The following is a 24,370-nucleotide window of genomic DNA, read 5'->3' on the forward strand; positions in this document are numbered from 1 at the left end:
CCCACAATCCTCCCCTCATCTCAGCCCCCCATCTCACAATCCTCCCTGCCACAGCACCCTTCATCCCAGCGCCCCCGCCCTCAGTCCTTCCGCTCATCCCAGCCCCCAGCCCTCCAGTCCTCCCTTCATCCCAGACCCCCAGTCCTCCCTGCCCCAGCACCCTTCTTCCCAGCTCCCTGAACCCTCCCTGCCCCAACTTCCTTCCCAGCGCCCCCAGCCCCCTCATCCCAGCCAGTGTCCCACAATCCTCCCTGCCCCAACACCCCCAATCTTCCCAACCCAGAACCGCCACTTCCATTAATCCCCCCCAGCAGCTCCACAAATCGTGCCCCCCTAGACCCTCCACCCCCTGCCAGAAGTTCTCCACTTTTTGGTCCAAGTGGCTGAAAAAAATCAGCCTGTTGCCCAAATCCTTTGCTCCTCCGTCCCAGAGCAGGGTTATGGGCCAGGCTGCGGCATTGCAAACCGACCCACGGCCCGCACTGCCCAGGCCAGCTCCCTGCTATGGGCCAGTGAGCTGCCCCCTCCTGCCACGGCCAGGGGGCTCGGGGGGCTCGGCCCTTCCTTTGCCACGTGGCAGGGCAGGCCTCTCTAGACAGGGACCAGGGGCGTCTCCCCATCAGCTGGGGTAACCAGCCCTGCTCCACTGGCGTCAGCAGCCCAAATCCCCAGCAGGAAGCTTTCGCGGGGCACAGGTTTGTGCCAAGAACTGCAGGTGGCTTTCTGCTCTTCCCTCCTGGGCTCAGCTGGTCCCCTCCCTGCCCACTGCCTTGGGCATCAGGAGGCTGGCCGCTGGGGTGCAGACTCCAGGCTGGTGGGCCCTGCCCCAGCCCCTCCTGGTACCTGCTTTCTGGCTTTCGTAGAACCGATGCTGGCCGTAGAGGACGTTGCTGTTTCCATGGTGATCCAAATGGCTCATGGGCAGAAAGGTGGAGGCCAGACTCCCCGAGAACCTGGGGTACCCCGGAGCTGGAGAGAGAGAGGGAGCAAGTGAGCCGGTCCCGTGGTGGGGCAGAGATGCTCAGGCAGATCACGAGCACAGCACAGGTACCAGGTAAATGGTACCACCACCCCCGCACACCGGTGCACTCTTCTGTGGAAAAGCTTCGCCCGCCTGTCCGTCCCCCTGGCCTCTGGGCACCTCCTCCAGCCAGGCCACAGGAACACCAAAGCCTGCATGGACAAGCCAGGCTCCTGGCCCTTCTCCCTTGGGTTGCTGCTGTCGGCTCTGAACGGGGGGCCCAGACCCAGCAGTCAGACAGCACCTCCCCACCCAGCTATGGCCGGTGTGAGATCGCCCTGGGGCCTTCGCGCTCCAGTGCCGTGACGCCCTTCCTCGCCATTCGCACCTGGGCCCCCTGCGCGCGAACCCCCATCCCCACGGGGGGGGTTCACCCTACTGTGCGCAGACAGTGGGGTGACACGGAGGCAAGGCAGGAGCAGTGGGGAGGACACAGCCCCGTTGTGTTTCAATCAACCCCTGCATGCCAGTCTTGCGGTGGGGACAGATCTGGTCAGTGCATCTGCAATGGCACAATGTCCCCCTGTGCCAGCCCGTCTGATCCCCTTGGCACGTCTGCCCGGCCCCCCCGGCAGCCCTCACAAGAGGGGGCGTGAGCCGGCCTGGCATGTGAGTGCTCAGCTCGATGGCTTCTGTGCGCTTGCCCCTGCAAGCTGGACAGTGCCTCAGCACTGATTGCAGTGCACCTCCCCTGTGCTCTCCCAGGCCACGGGGCCAGCATGGGGCACCCGGTATTTCTCCATGCACCAGGACCTGTGCCCACACAAACCCCTGGCACCACTCAAGGCCTGCCATAGCACTCAGCTAGCCCTGGCACGGGGGCTGTCTGATCTGCCAAGGCATCTGGGCAGTTCTCGTTAGACTTTGGGCACACAGCAGGGCTCACTGCTAGGCCAGGAGCACCCCCTCTCTCCGCGTGGTGACAGCCCCATCGCCCAGGGAGGAACAGGGGGATCTGTTACACCCTGAAAACAGGGGGATCCGTTACACCCTGAAAGCAGCGGCTGGCTAGCCCAGCCCACACCCAAACCTGGACAGCGCAGAGCCCAGAAAGCAGCGAAGTCGGGAAACAGCAATGGAAGGGCTGCCCAGCCTCCACAGGGAGCTAACGGCGACGCTGCTTTTCTGCGGCACTGCTCCAGCCTGAGGCCTGTTAGCCCCCGGCTGACCCCCGGTCGCTCTTCCCTTTGGCCCCTGTCAGACCAGAACAACCCTCGATAACATCCAGTACTGCGTGGTCAACGGCACTCTTCTGCCCGCTGCAATGGCACCTTCACCCCGCGCTGCACTCTGGGGCTATGCATGGGGCGGGGCGGGGCGGGGCAGGGCACACCAGCACCTGAACCTCTGTCATCGGCACCTGTTAAAAGTTTTACTGGCCCTCATTTCAGTCACAGAAGTCTGTAAATTCCTGCCGTCACCCCGCTTCTCTCCCCACCCCGCCCCGAGTCCGGCTAGGCTTCTGTGCTGTGTCAGGCCCTGAATCTCTGCATCCCCCAGGGATGCCCTGCTGCAATGGGGCAGCGGGCACCAGCTCTGGCCAGGTCTGCCCCCCACACTCTCCCGGGAGGGGGATGCAGCCTCCTTGGCCCCAGGTGTCTTCCCTGGCACCTCTCTGTAGTGCTGGGTCCTCACCCAGCTCCTCCGCTCTCTGCCCCTGCCCCGCCGTGGGACACCAAGGCACAGGGAGATGATGTGACCTGCCCGAGGTCACGCACTGTCTAGAACCCAGGAGCCCTGACTGCCAGTCACACACCTCGTCTGCAAGGCGCCCGGCCCGTCGCCCTCTGCGGGAGGCAGGCAGGGGAGCGGCTGAGGTGCAGGTGCAGCGGTGAGGGAGGGGGCCTGGGGTCTGAGCTCCAGCTCACCAAGCCCCACGGGGCCTCAGCCAGGCATTCTCCGGTTACCCAGAATCCCTTGCTGCTGGCAGCAGTGCCTGTCTCGGGACACCTGTGCGCCCATCTCTGCCCACAGGTGAAGGGGGCACTGGGACAGTCGAGGAACCAGTAGATCCAGACAGAGCTTCTGCCAGCCTGGCCCAGCCCAGCCTCAACCAGTTGACTCCTGCACTGGGCACTGAGGGGTCAAATCCAGCCCTCCCCCACGGCAGGGCCCCCCCAGTCACACTTTCCGGCCCCAGTGAGTGGCCCAGGGCAGCGCCCCAGGCTGGGCTGTGGCTCAGAGAGGGGCCGAGGGTGTGAGTGGCACCTGCCCAGCCTCAGAGGTCTTTGCTCAGGCTGGGGGGTAGGGGGGAGCACACACACAACTGCGGGGGAGGGGAGGGGAGGGGTTTCCCTGCAGCCTGCGGCTCAGAACTCCCGACCTCATCTCTGGCCCTCGCTTCAAAGGCGGCCGAGGTATGCACCGAAACCTGAGCGTGCAGCCCTGCCAGGGAGCTCACCCAGCTGCGCGTGGCACCGGAGGAAACGCAGCTCAAGTGTGGATACATGCCTAAATGCACACGCATGAGCACACCCTCACACAGATATATACACGCACGAGCACATAGGCATATGCACAGTCGTGCAGCCCACACCCAACTCAACAGGCACTGCCCGTGGGAATACAGTCTGCAGCCTCACGGGGACGAGGTGTCCTGAGCCCGTATTTGTGGGGCAGGGAACCCCAAGGGCAGTTCAGTGTCCCCACCCCAGGCCCCCAGCACACAGCAGGAGCTCTAGGATGGAGCCCTCTGCTCACCCCCAGCACAACTCCCTGCAGGGGGGAACAAAGCCCAGACTCTGACCCGGCCCCCACCTGTGTCTGTCTGGCCCTGGCCTGGACCCCTCCGCCCATGTTTTTAGATGTTTCTATGGGGTGTCCTGTGGACTCACTCTTACCCTTGGGGTCACCAGCCCCACCTGCCTCAGCTGGGCTGGGCATCTGGCACACGCGGCCAGCCTCATGGCCCTGCCCCCGGCCAGCCCATCCTCTCCCCATCACTGCTGCTGGTGGTTCCCAGCCATGGGGCACATCCACACCCCACCCCTCTGGCCCAGGGCTCGAAGCCTTCCAGGGAAGCTGGCGCAGTGGGGCCCAGCAGAGGGGTCTGGGCCCGGGGCAGGAAAGTTCCACAAGCCGGGGCTGGGATGCAGCTTTCTGCCGAGATCCAGGGGCCCCATCCTGACCCTCTGCCCAGCAAGGTCGAGCCTGGGGCTGCAGAGAGAGACTGACCGATGCCAGCCCCATCGCACACCTCCGCCGATGCCCCTCTACCGTGCCCCACCCCAATGGGCCCCATGCTGAGACCCGGCAGACTTGTTTCACTGGTGAACAAAGCCGGTGAGATGCTAGGGCTTTACCCATGGTGCCCGCAGCCCCATCTTCCCCTGCCCCCCTTCCCACCCAGCCCCCAGGGCACTGTGAGCCCCCTCTCTGATTCCCTCTAGTGCAACAGGGTGGACAGCAGCCGGGGGTCCAGCGAGCCTGGCACAGGAGCCCTCCCGGAAGCCTGAGTTATGAGCCCCACACGTACCCCGCCCCTTTCAGCATCATTAGCCGCCGGTGCTCGGCCAGGCTGCCCGTCGATAAGGCCTCTCGTGATCCTGCGCAGGCAGCCATGCACTGCCCCCCCACCCCGCCGACGCGCTGAGCAAGCCCTGGCATGCCAGAAGCCAGCTGGCACCAGTTCAAACTAGCAGCCGGGCTCAGTGCCAGGGCACCCTGCCAATACCACCTCGCTCCTCGCTCCTTAACTCTGCATCTCCCTTGCTTCCCGGCGCTGACCCAGCTCATTGGACAGGGATCAGGTGGGGACACTGCAGACTCAGCACCAAACCCAGGCGGGGCGGGGGGGAGGGCAGGCAGCAAAGGGCTGCGGATCGGGAGTGGGGGGTGTGACGAACTGGGACTGTTCCTAATGTTTGCTCTGAATACTGTGTTGGTGCCTCAGTGTCCCCTAGGCAGTTCTTAAGTATCTGGCAGAGCAAAGGGCCAGTGCACCTAATGCCTGGCACCTTTGCACAGAGCCGAAGGCCCACGGCTCGATCAGAGTTGCTAGAGACAGAGTGCACCCTGTGTTGATTGTTGGGAGAAATTTTTATGTATGACCCTAAAAAACTGTTCCTCGGTTTGCTGTCGGTGATCCTTAGGCGGCCTCAGTGTGTCCCCTCTCGAGCAGCCGTGCGCAGGCCACTTTAGAGTTAATCTTCAAACTGTTCAAAGTAGGCCAATTATGGCTTTAGGTCTACTTTGCCACTTTTAAAAAGATTGAGGGTTTTGTCACTCCAAACATGTTGCACTATTATTCCTAACTGGTGTGACTGGGGATTGTTTGCACCAATTTAAAAGGTCCGCTCTTGCTTGCGTGGACAAAGCACTCACGTCAATCTTGGTTGTCTCAGTGACACTTGAGTGCAGCACACGCTCCTCTGTGCCCAAGACCCCCCAGGGATCCTAGCAGACTAGTTCTGTCCTAAGGTAACATGTGGTGTGGAGACCATAGAGAGATTCAGAGTGCCCCCTAACCTTCCCTGGGAACAGAGCCTCAACGCAGAGAGGAGGGAGGCTGGAGGAACTTTGGAAGGAAGGGCGAGGAGCAACAGACGTATTGTGTTTTGTTCTAGGATCTCGCCTAATTACCCAGTTGGACAGTGCATACCCATGAGACAAAGGCTGAGATAAGGATATGTGTAATGTGCCAGCTACGTTCTCAGGTGTAGGATCTGGTCTCCCTGCTTCCCCCAAGTAAATTGACACCCTGGTGCCAGACGTGGCAGGGTGCGTGTCCTCGCACATGTAGACTGACAAGCTTCCTGTTTTTAGTAACCGACCCTCTAGATCCATTGTCGACATCGAAGTCCAGACGACTCTGGTTTTACTGGCTCGGAGAGTTCGACGAGGCGCTGCAGTGGGACGTGGCATGACCCGTGTGCGCTTCACCCGAGGACTACAGGGCCGCCTGAGGGAGAAAGAAGTGAGATGTCGTCTCGAACTGTGGAAGAGAGACGTCTGTCTGTGACAAGTTAAGTGGCAGGAGATGCTGAACCCATGCTCCTTCACAGTAGAACCCCTGAGGTGACCCGACGGGGATGAGGCTCCTCGATGGTCCACTGAACAAGTCGTGCTCCAAGTGGGCTGAAGTGAGAGCTCCCCAAAGTCGCTCGTAACGGTACGACTTAGTGCCCGGAGCGGAGCAGTTCTCAAAGCCGCCTCGGCGCTCGAAACAAAAAAGGGCGTGATCTCCTGTAGCAAAGGGAGAAAGGCAACCAAAGCAGAGTTTCAGGTGGACCAGGGTGGGATAGCAGGGGCTGCTGTCAGGGAGTCGAGGCCGCGGGCAGCCCAGACAGAATTTATGGGCGGGGCAGGGGTTTGGAGGAGGGATACCCGGGCGGCTGGGGTCAAGGCCGTCAGGGGCAACACTTGCAGAGGTTGTTAAGGGAGCAACGAGCCTGCGAACCTGGTAGCCGGGGCCGTGAGTGCAGGAATGGGGGGACGAGCACCAGCCAGATGGGATTTAGGAGACCCTTAGCTGGTGATAAGGTGCCCAAGTGTAACATGAAGAAATGCCAGAGCCCCCCAGACCGTTGGCGGAGCGACGTGGTACTGTGGAGTGACTTTGGAGAAAGTACGGAACTGTGTGTGCTGGGTCAGGCACGCATGCCAAGGGCCTACCCGCTACAGCGATACTACCTAATGTGGAAGCCAGGCTGCAACCCACGAAGGAAGTAGCCTGGAGGCACAAAGTAGAGCCGGTGGATGTCAACCTGTGCGGCCGCCAGTGCCGCAGGTGGAATCATAGGGGCGCCCGCAGTGGGAACGCATGCAGGAAGGTAAGCGAGGTGCGGGCGGAGCTCTCATATACTGGGCTTGGGATAGGACATGCGCCATATTCGGTGGGTCTCCATTGGAAGGAGAAGAGATACGATCAACCATGAACTCACGCATGAGCCGCCTGCAGGTCGCGGAAGTAGAAGGCCTCGGCACCAGCACAAGTTTAGGGCAGGGCTGGGATAGCAGGGGGCTGTGGGTCAGGCTACCTCGGGCTGCCGATTGACAATTCCACCAGAACCGGGGCTCGTGGCCCGACCTCCGATGACATTCTGCAGGTCGCTAGCATGCATTCGGCTACATCACAATCCAGTAGGCCCACGGACACTTCCAATACAGGTTATTACCATTCGATCACTGCGGCTCTCACGCGTCTTCACTGGTGTCAAGGGATCTTATACTTTCTTCTATCTCAATAACTGGCTGCTTTACAGTGTTGTCTCCAGACAAGAGGACTTCAAGCTTCAACCTCTTTGCTGCCCTTAATATTGCGCCTTTCCTTCCCTAGGGGTGAACACTATCCCACGACAGTTAGCCCAAGTGGGCGGCTTCAGCTGTCAGGGCGCTATGATGTGATTGTGGTCTAGTGTCCAACGTGGCTGGCATACCCAGAAGGATAGATTTCAGGCCCTGCGGGCACTGAAGTGTAACCACAGGGGCACCACTCTAGGAGTTTACCGCCGGTAGGTGCCTATCTAGCTCTAGTGTTGGCCAGCCAGAAACTTTGCCTGGTCACTCATTCGTGTTGCCGCCTATGTAGCATGCAATGTACAGGGTCACTTGTCTGTGCGAGTATCAGTGCTTGCCGCTTTCTTAGTGCGCTGACAGCTGTTGCTCAAGAGGCATATCCAAAACAGCGCCGCACTTCTAGTCGAGAGCCACTGGGCTTACTAACAGTTTCCCCCTGAAGGTTCTTCGCTCCCTTTCAGTGTGGCCAGTGGTTTTGGTATTTTATTTGTAATAAGTGGGTGCACTCTGTCTCTAGCAACTCTGATCGAGCCGTGGGCCTTCGGCTCTGTGCAAAGGTGGAGGGGCAGCTCAGGGCTGGGATAGCAGGGGGCTGCAGGTCGGGAGTGAGGGGCACCAGCAGAGTTTAGGGGGCAGGGCTGGGATAGCAGGGGGCTGTGGGTCAGGAGTGGGGGGCACCAGCAGAGTTTAGGGAGCATAGCTGGGATAACAGGGGGCTGCAGATTGGGAGTGGGGGGCACCAGCAGAGCTGGAGGGGCAGCTCAGGGCTGGGATGGCAAGGGGCTGCGAGTCGGGAGTGGGGGGCACCGAAAGAGCTGGTGGGGCAGCGGGAGAGGCTGGAGCAGAGAGCCAGCTCTCCAATGGGGTACAACGGGGGGCTGAGAGGAGTGTTCTTCAGGGGAGGGGGTGGCAGGCGAGGTTAAGGAGTGAGCCGTGATGGGACGTGGATTCTGGGGGGTTGCCCAGCCCAGGGTAGGCACTGGGGGTGCTGCTTCCCACCAGTGAGCGAACCAGTTCCCTGGGGCCAGTGTGGGAGGCAGGCAGGCTGAATCTCCCCTGCACAACCCCCATGATGCAAAGCAGCGTGGCTGGGGAACTGAGCCAGGAGCCCCCCCACCCAGTCTGCAGCAGCAGGATCCCCCTCCCCCCGGCCGTTAGTGGCACAGGAAGCCGGGGTGTCGCCGGTTTAACCACAGAGGCTCTGTGCTGATGAGCGGGCGATGGGGGGCAGGGACAGGTGCCAGCCCCCTAGTGGGTGATAGCCTGGGGGCCTGGGGCAGTGATTCCGGCTGGGCTAGGTGAGGGGCGAAAGGCTGGGGTCACCCCTGCACCTTGGGCTGCTTCTGGAAGGGGGGAGGGAACATTCACTCCTCTGCCCACCCAAGGCCCCTCTCCCTTCCCCTGGAGCCCCTGCTGCTTATCGCAGAGATCGGGCCCCGTGGCACCTGCAGCTCAGGGCTCAGCGTCGGTTATGCCGGCTGCTCCCTGCGCTGCTTCCTGGCACCTTGCCCCCCACCCCTGAGCTGGTCTGCGCCCCAGTGAGCTGCTGGCCAAAGTACCGGTTCGCGCAGGCCCAGCCCGTGCTGCAGCACGGCACCCACGCTGGACTCCTGCCTGGGATGCACCTGGCCCTGCACTGCCCGGAGAGGGACGGCCCGGGCGGGGGGGGGTGGGGCTGCCCGGAGGGTGCCCGGCACAGCGAGCTGCTAAAGCAGGTTCCACATCCCAGTGGTCACAAGTGGCATGAGTCTGACTGGCCTCAGCCCAGTCCATGTTTGTGCACATCACACAAGCCATGGTGGGAGCTGGCACTGCCAGGCACTGTTTGGGGCAGGGGAAGCCTGAGGGGAGACAGGGCAAGGCATGGCCTGGCACAGCTGTACTGGGCTCTCTCTAGCACTTTTCAGTCCTGAGCAGTCAGGTCCCTGAACATTATGCCCCTCCAAGACCCATCATGCCAACCCCCCAGCCAGAGACACACAGGCCCCGGGAGAGTGAGAGGGCTGCGGGGAGCACGGCCCCCCAGCCCTGCCTGCCTCACTTGATTTGCAGGAACCGTAGCATTACAGCGCAGCCAGGTGCCAGCGGCACAGAGCCCACCACTCACTCACACTGCCAACTGCAATTACCTCCCCACATGCCAGCCATGCCAAGAGCCAGGCCTGCAAAGCCTTAACTCCTTCGGCGCTACCCCGCCCTCCGGACGCGCTCCTCCCTGGGATGGGAACCAGAGGTGGGGTTACCCAAAACACGTGGCTGGGGCCAGTAAAGTGACCCTCGTCCTTCTCCTAAGCACAGCTATCCCATCGAGGGGCAGGGTCACACAGACAGCCGAGAAGAGAGACATATCTGGCACATCTGGGGACACATGACCCTGGGGGCAGCCGGCACATCTGGGAATGTGCAGCCGGGGGGGGGGCAGCTGGCACATCTGGGGACGCGCAGCCTGGGGGGGCAGCTGGCACATCTGGGGATGCGTAGCCGGGGGGGGGTGCGGCCAGCACATCTGGGAATGCGCAGCCAGGGGGGCAGCTGGCACACAGATTTATAGATTCCAAGGCCAGACGGGACCGTTGCAATCATCTCATCTGACTTCCTCTGTAACGCAGGCCAGACTCAGAGACCAGCCCCACACAATCCCTAGGGCAGAGCTTGTAGCAAACATCCCGTCTTCATTGCAAAATTGCCGTGATGGCGAATCCACCAGGCACCTTAGGGAATTGTTCCAGTGGTTAGTTACCCTCAGTGTTAAAAATGTTCCACCTTATTCCCAGGCTGACTGTGTCTCGCTTCAGCGTCCAGCTGGTGGCTGGTGTGAGACTTTCCTCTGCTAGACTGAAGAGCCTGTTATCAAAGTTCCCCAGGTCGGTGCTTCCAGACTGGGATCCAGTCCCCCCAAACCGTCTCTTTGTTGCGCTAAATAGGCTGAGCTCCTTGAGTCCGTCACTACAAGGCAGGTTTTCTAACCCTCTGTTCATTCTCGTGGCTCTTCTCTGACCCCTCTCTGATTTATCCACATCCCTCTTGAATCGTGGCACCAGAACTGGACACAGGATCCCAGCAGCGGTCAGACCAGTGCCCAGTACAGCGGGGAAATAACCTCTCTGCTCCTCCTCCAGATTCCTGTTTGTCCGTCCCACGATCCCATCGGCGCTTTTGGCCAGTGTTGCACTGGGAGCTCACGTTCGGCTGAATTCCACCCCCCACCCCCCAAAATCTTTTACAGTCGCTGCTCCCCTGGGCAGAGCCCCCAGCCTGGCAGCATGGCCAGCGTCTGTTCCTAGATGTTTACAGTTACATTTCTCCTTATTAAAACCCCGTCGTTTGCTTGTGCTCAGGTTACCAAGCAATACCAGCTGGCTCTGTCTCAGCGACGTGGCCTCTGCTTTATTTCCCACTCCCCCAATTTCTGTGTCACCTGCAAATTTCACCAGTGATGAGTTTCTGTTTTCTCCCAAGTCATTGGTAAAAATGTTAAATAGTGAAGGGCCAAGAGCCGATCCCTGTGGGACCCACTGGTAAGACACCCGTTCCATGGTGAGTCCCCGCTTACAGGTACATTTTGAGATCTACCAGTTAGCCAGTTTTTAATCTATTTCATGTGCACCAGGGTAATTTTATCTCATTCTCGTGTTTTAATCAAAATGTCATGTGATACCAAGTCAAAGGCCTAGGAGACGTCTGTGTGTGTACATGTGGGGACACATGGCCTGGGGCAGTGGGACACAACTGGCGCATCTGGGGACACGTGGCCCTGGATAGCAGGATGCGCTTGGTACATCTGGGGAATAATGGCCCTGGGCAGCAGACTGCACCTGACACATCTGGGGACACGTGGCCCTGAGCAGCAGACCACACCTGACACTTCTGGGGACACATGGCCTGGGGCAGTGGGACATGCCTGAGACATCTGGGGACACATGGCCCTGGGCAACCGGACACACCTGGCACATCTGGGGACACGTGGCCTTGGACAGCAGACCACACTGACACATCTGGGGACACATGGCCTGGGGCAGTGGGACATGCCTGAGACATCTGGGGACACATGGCCCTGGGCAGCAGGACACACCTGGCACATCTGGGGACATGTGGCCTTGGACAGCAGGCCACACCTGACACTTCTGGGGACACGTGACCCTGGGCAGCAGGCCGCACCTGACACATCTGGCATGTGGCCCAGGGGTGGGCAGACAGCTCACTGCCATTGGTTCACTGGCCAAATCCCCGTCGTCTGCCAGGAGGAGCAATGAGCCAAGGCTGGGCGGCTGCTGGGACTCTGCGTGTCCCCACTGTCTCCCCTGCCCCACTCCTTCCTCAGTTCACCAGCGGCGCTCTGGGCTGCCGAGCCCTTACCTTCGTGGGAGTGCGAGAACCAGATCTGGGAGGTGCCGGAGTGTGGGCCCCGGTAGGCAGGCTCCGAGGGGGATGAGGCGGGGCCCGTGGGATGTGTGGGGGCGGCCGAGCCCAGGCTGCTGGTGAGGAAGCTGCCCATGAAGGATGAGGCGGGCGTGTTCCCCATCAATCCACTCCCTGCTGTGAACACAACAAAGGACCATCAGTTCCACCCGCATGGGCACCCACACACCAGCACCCGGGCACCCATGTGCTCTGAGCCCCGTTCACACTCCCCCATGAAATGAGTGCCCATGTGCCCAGGCGAGCACACACCCACTCACACCCACCTCTGGTGGGAAGTTCTCGGCTCCACGATGTCGCTGCGGGGTGGCCGTGCGGAGCCACTGGGCCATCGGGGAAACGTGGGGAAATCTGCCCCTTTCGATTCACATTCTAACCCTGGGGCAAGGGCTCATCTCTCATGCAGCGGACACGGAGGTGCGTGCGGAGGTGTTTGGGCATGGGCACCAGGGTTGCCCATCTGTTGGCACAGGCATGCAGGGCACATGTGTGTTTTATCTGTGGGCACTTGGGGGGCTGCAGGCATTTGCCTGTTCTGGCGCGTGCACATGGCTGGGGCCATCTGTCCCGGCGGGTGTGAGGAGCCGACAGTGCCTCTGTGTGCGCCCATGTGTGGCAGCGGGCACCCGCTACTCGTTCTGATCAAGGGGAGCAGGCAGCTCAGTCTCCCCTCAGCAGGGCCATGTGACTTCTCCCCCAGGCAGCCCCAGCAGGACTCCCTCCATGGGGCCCCGCCCAGCACAGCTCCCCTCCCACAGCCAAGGAGCTGCCCATGCGTGTCATCACGGAGGGCAGCCCAGGGAGCGCTGCACCCTTCGATCGGTACAGCCCCCCATCACCTCGCACCCCAGGCAGCTGCCAAGCGGCGTGGGGGCCCAGCCTCCTGGCCACACACAGCGAACATCCCTGAGGGTCCCCACTTCAGACCCTGCTCACGCTGCCACGGGCTCCGAAGGGCAGGTGCCACTGAGGCAGAAATGCAGCTCGGTGCCCCCCTTCATTCTCACGCATGTCGGCTGCTCCCGGGCAGCAGGCCCTGCAGTCAGCACCGGCACCTCCATGGCCTGGGCCCAGCGCAGAAGGCGGAAAGGCTGCGTAGGTGCGTGCTAGCAAGCGCGTCAGCAGGGGCGCGAGCGTGCGTGGGCCATGGGGCAGCCCATGCGCACAGGAGTGCAGCCCCATCCAAGCCGCTCAGGCCCTTCTGTGTCCGGCTCTGGATTAGGAGCAGGCAGCGCCCCAGAGCAGAGCAGGTGTCCAGTCCCACTGGCCCCCGGCCCGTGAGACACCAGGTGCCATTGGGGCAGGGAGCAGGCACAGTGCCCCTCTGAGCTCAGCTGCACCCACCCTACAGCAGTCATGTCTCCTGTAGCACACACAGCCCCTATGCCTCAAGGCCTGGCCGGGGCTGGCAGCCCCAACGCCTCAGCACAGACCACTCGCCCCATGCCAGGTGCTCACCCGGATCGGCCTGCAGGCACCCGGCTGGGCAGGAGAGCGGCTGGGGCTGGGGAGGTATGGGTTCAGGGGAGGAAGTGAGCGTGGAAGACCGGCCTGTGAGATCATGTTGGAAACATCGCAGCCGGTAGCCAAGGGCCGGGCGGGCTGGCCCCGGTCCTCTCCCCGCCCCAGCACATGTGTTTGCAGCCGGGGGCGCGGCCGAGGAGCAGGTCATTCCCCAATGGGAAGCTGAGTGGGGCCCGCGGAGCCTGGCCGGACGCCCACACAGGGAGGAAGTGAGCTCTGCTCTCTAAGCCGGCCCACGCTCCTGAGCTAATCCCCAGGATGCCTCGGGGATGAGTGTCGGGATGTGGTTACACTCGCCCCAGCCTTCCCGTTTGCAGAGCCAGGGGCTGGGGCTGGGCACCACAGAGCAGGCGAGGCGAGGCCGCGCCCAGCAGCTGGGCCGGGGGCGGGTGCCCGGACCACTGCTCAGTGCGTGTCTCCGGGGGAGCCGAGCAGCCAGCGGGGCTGGGATGCCAGGGCCCGGCTCCAGGGAGGAGAAGGATTTTCCAGGCTGCAGCTCTGAGAACAGGGAGCCTGGGCCCTCCCACACTCGGTGATGGGGGATTCCCAGCGGAGCAGGGGGGCCTGGGAATGAGGGGAGGCAAGACCCCAAGCTAAGGAGCTGGAAGTCCAGGATCCCCCAGCCTGCGGTGGCAAGCGTGGGGCAGGCGATGGCCTCAAGGCAGGGCCCACACCCCCGACCTCACAGCCCCTGGCCCCCCAGAGCAGTGTTCAGCACCCATGGACCCGCGTTGCCAAGGAGTGCCCGCCCACAGCTGCAATGAGGCAGGGATGGGATGGCAAAGACAGGCCCCCCTGTGCCTGCAGCCAGCCCGGCTCTGCCCCAGCCCCCAAGGCAGGGGCCAAACCTGCCGCGAACCCTGGGAGCTGCCCCTCTGCCCGGCAGGGGCCATCCATGTGGATACAGAAGGGGCTGGCACCCCCAAGCCCTTGGCCCTCACCAGGCAGCTGCTCCCAATGGCTACTTCCAGCTCAACCCTCTGTCCCCAGCTGGCAGGGCTGGGCTCAGCTCCCTGCTCTCCACCCCCCAGCCCACGTGCCAGCTTGGTGCATTTGGGCATCTCTTGGGGCATCCGCAGCTAGGCCCAGAACAGAGCAAAACCAGCTGGAAATAACCTCCTGGGGTCCTCCGTCCAAAGCCCCACTGCTCCCCTCGGGATTCCCCCCCTCCTAGAAATCTCCCTCCTCCCATGCCCCCTACATCCAGCTACACCAACACCCCACAGTCCCCGGCCTGCTCGCCTGTTAGCCAGGGCTCCTGCCCATAGGCCGTGGGTTCACACAAGGGTTGCTGGGCCGGGGAAGCAGCTGGCAGAGGTGGGGAGTTTCCAAACTCCCGTCCTTTTATAATTCATTGTCACTGGCTCCTGATTTGCACCCAAACCGTCCCGGAGTGGCAGGTGGCCCCCTGGCTCCCGCTGGGACCCTGCTGCCCCTGCCAAACCATTTCCCATCCCCGGGCCGTCACAGAGCCAGACAATGACTCTTCCTGTTCCATTTGGGGCCGGAGACTCTGGCATTCGCTCTCCCTTCCCCGGCCCAGCCCCACGCTCAGTGCCAGCGAAGGGAGAGAAGCGTCGCGGTCCAAGGGCACCCCATGCCAGCTCACCGTGGGAGGGGGGGCCAAGGAGCTAAACTGGGGGACTGGAAGCCGGGACGTGGAAGTGGGGGAGACAGACCATGGGAGAGGAGATCTCAGCTACCGAAGAGATGGAGCTCGGCTGATGCTCCCTGCCTGGGGTCTCTGCCTCACCCTCCCTTTCACTCCCCACCTCTCCCCAGTTCCAACATGCAAACATCTCTCCATGTCACCCCTGTTGGCAGGCCCTGCCCCCCAGCCTGTCCCAGCAAAGCCCCAACCACGGCTCCTCGTGGCTCAAGAGGGAGGATGGTCCTAATGACCAGTCTCTCCCATGCTCGGCCCCCCAGCTCTCCCCCCAAACAGCCGCCCCGCTCCCCCCAGCACTCACTGAGCCCTGGAAAACCGCCCCTGAACACATGCTGCCGGCCAGCACACACCCCAATGTCTGCCCCGTCCCTCCCCGAGTGCTAGGCGAGCCCCCAGGAGCCCCCCGTGCCCCAGAAAGCCCAGTCTGGTTAAAGCAGCAGAGAATCCTGTGGCACCTTATAGACTAACAGCCGTTTTGGACCATGAGCTTTCGTGGGTGAATACCCACTTCGTCAGATGAATGCCTGGTTAGACGCACTCTCAGCTTGATTTAAATCAGATGCGATGCGATGAGGCAAAGTGTTTCCATGCAAATGTGGCTCCAGCCAGGAGCCAGGCCGCATCATAGGGCCCGGGCAAGCAGACAGCTCGGGAGAGGCAGCGAGGGGCTGGATTCCAAACCCAGGAACCACTGAGTCACCGAGATGGGAGGGGGAGTGCTTTGCGCTCAGGGGAGAGGTGTCAGCCTGGCCCCCCAGAGCCAGATGTGCCCCCTGTCCAGAGCAGGTGCCAGGCGGGCACTGCCATCCAATCCCTGCCATGTACCCCATTCAGCCTGGGCCGCCCTGCCCACACGGAGCTCACACCAGAGGGGGGGGCCTGGGGTGGGAGAGTAGCGTCCCGGAGGGGGGTGAGAGAGGGGTGCAGCATCCTGGGGTGAGCGGAGTGGGGGTGTGGTGTCCCAGAGAAAGGGATGAAGGGGGGTAGGATGTCCCAGGCAGGAGGAGAGGAGGGATGTGGGTGTCCTGAGGTGGGAGCAGAGGGGGGGCAGGAGGAGAGGTGGGTGTGGCATCCTGGGGAGGATGAGAGGGGGTCCAGCATCCTGGGGAGGGTGAGAGGGCTGTGTGGCGTCCTGGAAGGGGTGGGGGGGTGTCCCAGGGGAGTGGGAGGTGACGGGGGTGTGGTGTCCTGGGGGTGGGGTGAGAGGGGGGTGTGGCATCCAGGGGAGGGTGATAGGGGTGGCTTCCAAGGGAGAGTGACAGGGGGGTGTGGTGTCCTGAGGGTGTGCGACGGGGGTGTGGCATCCAGGGGAGAGTGACAGGGGTGTGTGGTGTCCCGGGGAAGGTAGAGGTGTGGCATCCTGGAGGGTGGGAGGTGACAGGGGGTGTGGTTTCCCAGGGGTGGGTGAGAAGGGTGTGGCTCTCTCGTCCGGGGACGTGAGAGGGGAGGTGGCGTCCGGGGAGGGGGTGACAGGGGAGCGTGGGCATCCCGACGGGGAGGAGATGACAATGGTATATGGCGGTGACGGGGGTGGCGTCCTGGGGGGGAGATGACAGGGGAGTATGGCATCCCAGGTGCAGGGTGACGGGGGTGTGGTGTCCCGCGGGGAGGTGATGGGGGTGTGCATCCTGGGCAGGTTGGCATCGGTTGGGGCCAGGTGACACCTTTGCCCAGGAAACTGGACAAAGGCTGAGAGTGAGCGAGGGCGTGGGGGGCTGCTGGAGGGAGTTTCGTTTCAGTTTCAGTGTCAGTTTGGGAACTGGCTGGAGAAAATGGCGGAGGGCCCGACGCGGGTCTGGTTTTCCTGCCTCCCCAAGACGGACCTGACTGAGGATCCTGTTCCTGTATCACAAGCTCTGTTTTAGCCTGTTCTGTCGTCTAATAAACTCTGTTTACTGCTGGCTGAGAGTCAATCTGACTGCAAAGTGGGGTGCAGGACCCTCTGGCTTCCCAGGACCCCGCCTGGGTGGGCTCGCTGTGGAGCACACGGAGGGGCAGAGGATGCTGAATGCTCCAAGGAGAGACCCAGGAGGTGAAGACGTGTGAGCTTCTTGCCCTGAACAAGTCTGCTCCAAGGGAGAGGAAGCTCCCCAGAGTCCTGCCTGGCTTTGTGGGGAGCAGTTCCAGAGCATCGCCCGGGGACTCCGTGACAGGGGCCGATGATCAAGCTCTGGCCAAGGCTCGTGGCCAAGCTGCCCCAGCCCGGCACCCCAGGATGCCCCATGCCCTGAGCCATGCCCTCAGGGTGAACGTGGGTTCTCTAACGCAGCAATCTGTTTGGCTGAGCCAGGTTCAGAGTCTAACTTTACCCCCAGTGTAGCTCCTCAGTGGAAGGGTATGGGGGGGACTTTACCCAGCCTCCCCCAGGGAGCATCAGAGCTGGGCAGCAGGAGGAACCAGGCAGCGGGGCCAGAGCTGCCATGTGCTCGGCAGGGCAGGGCAGGGCGAGGTTCCAGGCCCAGCCTGTTCTGGAAGCTGGGAAGCAGGCGGCAAAGCGACCCAGGCTCTGCGCTGGCTGGCTCAGGGCTCCCTGAGAACAGGGCCCCCCCGGCTGCTCTCACACTCCCCTCACATTTCCGACCAGCTGACTCACAGGCCGCTGGCACCGGCTCTGCTCCCCAGGCTCTGGGTCTGGCTGCCGAGCCCTGCGGCCAGGTTCCCACCCCCCTCCTTTCACACACTCCCAAGCAATCCCCCCGCTCCCACCCTCCCCGCCAGAGCTCTCTGCTCCCACAGCCCTGCCAAGTGCTGAGGAGATGCACGTTTCCCTCATTCCAGCCCCCAGCCCGGCTCTGCAGAGCAAAACTATAAACCCATCAAAGAAACCGGAACCGTCAGAGGGAGCCCCGGGCGTGGCCCCGGGTGGGGGCGGGGAGAGAGCCCCAGGCGCGGCCCCGGGAGGGGGGAGAGAGCCCCGGGTGCGGCCCCGGGTGGGGGCGGGAAAGAGCCTGGGCGCGGCCCGGCTGGGGCGGGGAGGGAGCCCGCGCGGGCGCGCCTCCGGGGCGGAGAGCTCAGGACAGACAGACAGAGGAATGACAGACCGACATCAATGTACAACCTCAATGGAAGGTCAAACCCCACAGACAGCAGGAAACAACATTCCACCTTAAATACTTTTCCCTTCCCCAGTTCAAAGCTGATGGTAAAAAAAACTCCACCTTAAATCTCCTGTCCACTTCAGAGCCCGGAGAACTGGAGCAGGGCTGGGGTGGGGGTCTCCCATCTCACAGCTGGGTAGTGGACAGCAGCTGGGCAGGGGCAGGCGTGGGGCTGTCCCAGCCCCCTGTCCCCCACATGCTGCTGGCTGATGAGCTCCCATCCCAGCACCAGATTGCAGCGGCTGTGGTATCTGGCTCCTTAGGGGAAGCCCAGAACAGGGCAGGCGTGTCCTTTCCCCACAGCCAGGGTCTGGCTCCAGCTCTGGGTCTCACTGGCTGCTGGATCCACAGCGCAAGCTACGCGCCCTCGCCAACCCCTGCATGGCTACTGACTGCACAGGGCTGGCCACCATGTCTGAAGCCACCAGCAAGTGCCAGACCTGCCCGGGCGGAGCAGGGGCTGACAGGTGGGACCCATGGCTCATGAAACAGCACTTGCCAGAGCTAAAGCAATCTCCCCTGCTACTCCCAGCTCTGCCAGTGCCCTCAACTCTGACCCATAGCCCCTGTACCCAGCCCTGCCCGCCCCAGCTCGCCGGTGCCTTCACTCCCGACCGCAGCCCCTGATTCTCCGTTGCACCAAAGTCACTAGGAATGAGTAGTTTTTTTACGGGAGAACGGGGTGTGACGAACTGGGACTGTTTCTTAATGTTTCCTCTGAAACACTGTGCTGGTGCCTCAGTGTCCCTAGGCAGTTCTTAAGTATCTGGCAGAGCAAAGGGCAGTGCACCAATGCCTGGCCTCTGTATCCTAGCAACTGATGGCCTGGGCCCTCCTCTGCAAAGGTGCAGCTGAAGGTTGGAGACAAGGGATCAGGTGACCTCCTGGCCGGGAAGGGAGCTGAGCAGAGAGGAGGCTGGAGGGGTTAGTCGGAGCTGCCTGGGGACTAGGAGTGAAGGGCAGACTAGGGGTCTGGTTCACTGCCCCTCAGAATGGACCCGGCCGAGGGTCCGATCGCTGTACTACAAGCTCTGTTTTAGACCCTGTTCCTATCATCGAATAAACCTCTGTTTTACTGGCTGAGAGTCACGTCTGACTGCAGAAGTGGGGGTGCAGGACCCTGTGGCTTCCCCAGGACCCCGCCTGGGTGGGCTCGCTGTGGGAAGCACACAAAGGGGCAGAGGGTGCTGAATGCTCCAAGGAGAGACCCAGGAGGTGAAGCCGTGTGAGCTTCTTGCCCTGAACAAGTCTTCTCCAAGGGAGAGGAGACTCCCCAAAGTCCTGACTGGCTTTGTGGGGAGCTGTTCCAGAGCATTGCCCGGGGACTCCATGACAGGGGGCTAGACCGAGTCACTTTCCCTTGAGAGAAGAGGCTGGATTTGAATTCGGGGCGGCTGATGGAGCAGCTCCCAACCCTGCACACGCGGTCACAAGCCATCGGCTCCCATGAGTTGACCTTGATCCAGCACAACTCAAGAGAGGCTTCCCCGGAGGACCCCCCCTGCTGTGATGAGATTCCCCGCACCTCCCCCCAAAGAATAGATCTGAACACACTCCCTGCCCCTGCAATGGAGAAGGTCTCCCCCAGGACCTAGTGAGAGTCCACAAATCAGACTGAGCAGCACCCAGTGCCCCCCCGCCTTTTATCCATCCTTGTGACACCAGTGATATCGAGCAGCCCAGCTGCTCTGCCTGCTGCAGAGATGCAGGGACAGAAATGCAGAGCCACAGGGGAGAGGCTGCTCTCCAAGCCCCATTCCCCCCTCCCAGGCTGTTGCTCCTGGTATATGCCAGGGGGCTGAGAGCAGCCAGAGCATGGCCCAGAGAGCGAGAGACGCAAGTGAGGGGCCCGCTCTGCCCAGGTCAGGCCCTTCTCCACACTAGGCCTGTAGGCCGCCCAGACGGACCGAGGGAGCTCAGCAGGCGGAAGCCCCTGCCCAGGGCCAGATCACATGGAGTTTGGCCAATAGGCCTCCGTCCAGACCCCTAGGCTGTGCTGTGACTGAGGAGCCTAGTGGTTGGGACACAGGCTTGGATGGGCCTCAGACTCCCGCGTCAGGCCCTGATGGCACCATTTCCACCCTATCAGGTGCCCTGGCCAGCCAACGTGCCCAGGCGAGGGCCAGCCAGGGCCACGCGAGCGAGTGGCCAGCGCCTGGCAGATCCAGGAGCCGCTCAGGGCCGGCTGCTCCCAGCGCTGGGCAGGGCGGGGGACCCGCTGCCTGGTCTCAGCAGCAACCTGCCAGGTTTTCCTGCCCTTGGAGAGTGCCTGGCACCGGCCTGGCTGCAGGGCAGCACCCCCTAGTCTGTACCCCCTGGGAGCTGCTGCCCACATGGTCTGCCCCTGGGTGAGACCCACCAGGAGCCCTCTCCTCCCACATTTCTGCCGTCCCCTACCCAGGCACAGCTGGCCTCTGGCGCCCGGCTCCCGGCAGCGCGGGTGAGTAGTGGGAAGGCTGTGTGGATTTCGTTAGCACGGGCTGGCGTCCCTGCTCACGCCAGCTAATCTCCTGAAGATGTCAGTCACCATGAACTTCAGGAGCTAAGCTGTGCCCGACCCCGTGCCCAGCCTGGGGGAACAGCCCAGCGCAGCAGGGAGCCGGGCAGCACAGGACGCTGGGGGACAGGAGGAGCAGCAGGGACCCCACCCGGGCTTGGGGGTCACTGGGTCCCCAGGCTGCAGCCAAGCCAGGAGCTCCCCATGCAGCTCTCTGGGCTCCTGTCTGCGCAGAATGTTCCCTTTATCCCAGTCCAGGCGGCAGTTCATGGGGGGCCCTCTCCACCCCACCCCCATGGCACGGTATACACTGCCCAGCCTCCCCCCAGGCCTGCTGGGGTCCTGGCTACACGGGCCCGAGCCCCAGAGAATGGGGCAAAAGGGAGACTCAGCGTCAGGCAGAGCCTGCTCCTACCCCCGAGCCTGGCCAGCCGCTCTGCGCCACTTGGCTTGGGCACTAGCCACGCCGGAACCACAGCAGAACTGGACCAGGACCACCTGGAGTCAGAACCACAGGCATGAGGCAAACCCAAAACCCCTGGGACTGACCGAGCGCCTCCCCCCTCTGTCCCCACACACAGCACGAGCAAAGCAGGCCACCGCCACGCACCCTGCTCACGGGCCCTGACTTGGGCAGGACCGTTCCTGGGGCACAAGGCAGCACTGACAGCCTCCTGCGTCTCCGGAGATTCCTGCTCCAGACCGAAAACCTCCCCGGGGGACACTGGGGCACTCACACACACACATGTTCTCACACACGTGTACACATGCACATACACACATGTTCATACTCACATGTTCTCACACGCACATACACGTGTGCACACACACGCACATATTCTCACACATGTACACCTGCACATACACACAGATGCATTCTCACACGCATGTGTACACATGCACATATACACGCACATACACACACGTTCTCACACACACATGTACAGACGCATGCACACACGCACCACACACACAAATTGACTTCAGAACTTTTTTGAGGAAACACATGAAACTCTGGGTGCAGGAAAGGGTTAAAACAAAACCTTGGGAACCAAGTTTAGACTCATTCTCCTCACCTGCCAAGAACATGGGGGGGGCGTGGGCTAGGAAGCCCTGGGGGAGGCTTGGGGGCTTTTCACTTGGAAGACCTTCCCTAGAGCCCGGCAGCTCTCAGCACAGCCCCCTGGGGGGGGCAGCGGCCAACACTGTAAACACAACTGACCAGCACAGCTGAGCCTGGGCCTGAGAAATGGAACAGCACTAAGGGGCACCGGCAGAGCTGGGGAGCTCAGGGCTGGGCTAGCAGGGGGCTGTGGGTCAGGAGTGAGGGGCACCGGCAGAGCTGGGGGGCAGGGCTGGGCTAGCAGAGGGCTGTGGGTCAGGACTGAGGGGCACCAGCAGAGCTAGGGGAGCAGGGCTGGGCTAGCAGGGGGCTGCGGGTCAGGAGTGAGGGGCACCGGCAGAGCTGGGGGGAGCCCAGGGCTGGCAAAGCAGGGGGCTATGGGTCGAGAGTGAGGGGCACAGGCAGGCCGGTGGCCAGGGGAAGTCTGCACCATGCCCTCCTGCATCCTCCGTAGGGTTATCTCCTCCCTTTTGAGAGCACCGAATTCTCACACTCACACAAATGCGCTGGGCGGATGGAAAGTTCCGCTCGTCCATTCAGCTGGGCTGGGGCTGCAGGTCAGGGCTCGGCCTCTCCTCCAAACCCCCTCGCTGGGGAGGCATCGCCCTGCCCACAGGCTCCAGGGGCCACACGGGAAATATGGAGGCAACATCTGTTTTGTGACTAAGCAGGTTTCTGGCCAGCGGCTGAGAGCCTCCGAGTTCCAGCAGAGCGATAGGAGCCAGACGAGCACTGCCAGGAAAGGAAGGGGGCACGGAGCCCAGCTCCGAAATAACCTTCCCCTCCGGGCAGAGCCCACCCCTGCGCTCGTAAATACCAACCCCGGGTCCCCACTTCGTCCCACACGCCCCCGTCCCTCCCCGGCACCATTCCCCCCCACCATGCAGGTCAGACACGGGGCAGCTCCAGCCTCGCTGACCCCCCCTCGGCAGCTTTCGCCCCTCCCTCCCTGAGAGCAGCGTCCACCAGGGGCGCAGATACCACATGAGGCCAGCGCCCCGTGGGGAGGCGTTCCCAGTGCGGGGCGGCCGGGGGAGCAGCCCCCTGCCCCTTTGCTCGGGTGGCTGATGGGGAAATTGTCACAGGTGCAGAGCACAAGAACGGACCAGCCCACCAGGCAGGAGATGAGCAGCACCAGGCTCTCCCTAGTGCCCACCACCCCGGGGGCTCCCAGAAATCCCTGCTGGAGGGAGCTGTTTCACTCCTTTCTACAGGCAGGGCAGGCTGGGAGCTGGCTGGGTGCCGGGTGCCCAGACCCACAGGCCTCACTAGCCAGCTGGCAAGGCCACAGCCCCTCCTCCACACAGGCTCCTTCGCTGCCCCGGGTCTCAGCTCGCACCAGGGCAGAGGCTGTAGCATCAGCCAGCGCCCATGAGAAACACAGGCATCTGGGAGGCCGTCCTCCTGTCATGCATCGGGGTGGAAGAGTTGATTAGTTTCTTACTGATACTGCTTAGCACAGCCTTTCGCAAACAGCTCCTTCACCTGCAGGCTCCTGAGAGGGGCTGGCGTCCTTAACTCCCTGAAACAGGAAAGGGAAACCGAGGCAAAAGGTAGGGCAGGGACTTGCCCAAGGAGGCCCCACCACCCAGTGGCAACTTCAGGATTAGGCCTCGGGAATTTCTGGCTCTCAGTCCCATGCATGGGCTGCTGGCTGACTCCTCCCTGTCGGGGACGATGTGGCTGGGTCGCTGCCCCAGAGAAATGCCAGAGCATGACTCAAACCCCAGCAGAGAAGCGGGGGGAGCAGCGAGTTACTCATTTTTCTCTTTCAGGTTTAGAACATTGGGACAGGGCCGGGTTCCCCGGAGCCGACAGGGAGCAGCCCGTGTTCTCTCCTGGGCCGCCTGCCGGGAGGCTTTGGGCAACACCAGCCTGTCTGACGCTGGCCAATGCTCTCAGCCCCTCGCGCTCTGCCAACCCCAAATAGTCTATGGCCCCAATCCTGCCCTGGGTGTCTGCAGAGAGCCTGACACCAGGGCTCGGGGAGGTGTGAACGGCCCCAGGAACTGACTGACTGGCTGGAACCGGAGCGTGAGCATTTAACTCTGGTGCTTTTCCATCTGATTCCCACTATTCTCTTGAAATCTGCGGGTTCCACTCTCACACACAGACTACTGATCCTGACATGCCAGAGACAGGAGACAGAGGGAGACAGGATACCTGCAAGCCAGGAGCACCTGGGGGCCACCTCTCCCCTGGTCGATACTCGTTTACTGATATCCAGGTCACTGACTTCTAATCTCGGCTCTAATACTAACTCCCGCAGTGGGCCTCAGTGAATCACGTCGCTGCTCTGTGCCTCAGTTTCCCCATATTTCAGGGATAATACAGCTTATTTCCCACACAAGCAGCTGGTGCACCAGGTGTTATTCTAATGAGAAGATGCTCTCATAGAAAATATTTGAGGTTCAGTTTGCTGTTAAAATGCTATAGTCTAGAGATATATTGTTACCAATAAAACACTGGTAGATTACACTGGAAATAGGGAAAAACAAACAAAGAAAACGCAATTAATTCCCCTTCCACTGCAAAAGAAAACACTTGAGAAAGGCAGAGCCGGGGGAGACGCCTACCACCGAAGGCAGGAGCTGGTGTTCCAAGTTGACAACGTTACATTTTATGGAGACCGTTTTGTTAAAGTTTTGGCCCTGAAAACGTGTGAAAATTGCTCCGGCGAACCCAGCAATCTGTCTGTTCATTTGCAAGCCATTTAGCAGGTTCTCTAACCAGAACAGAAAGCCGAAGGATGCAAATTAGCACCCAAGTAGCATTCCAACCC

The 24,370-nt window shown here is 61.9% G+C and overlaps 1 protein-coding gene across 1 annotated transcript in view; it reads right to left on the bottom strand.

Annotated features, from left to right (window-relative positions):
* The window catches only part of BAHCC1 (BAH domain and coiled-coil containing 1), a 71,966-nt gene that overhangs the window by 29,018 nt on the left and 18,578 nt on the right, over positions 1–24,370 (bottom strand). The window contains 2 exon segments of the mRNA XM_032797136.2: positions 844–969; positions 11,615–11,794. Of these exon segments, the coding sequence (XP_032653027.2) occupies positions 844–969; positions 11,615–11,794 (306 nt within the window).

Source organism: Chelonoidis abingdonii, chromosome 13, assembly GCF_003597395.2.
Source record: "Chelonoidis abingdonii isolate Lonesome George chromosome 13, CheloAbing_2.0, whole genome shotgun sequence".
In the NCBI taxonomy this organism is placed as follows: Eukaryota; Metazoa; Chordata; order Testudines; family Testudinidae; genus Chelonoidis; species Chelonoidis abingdonii.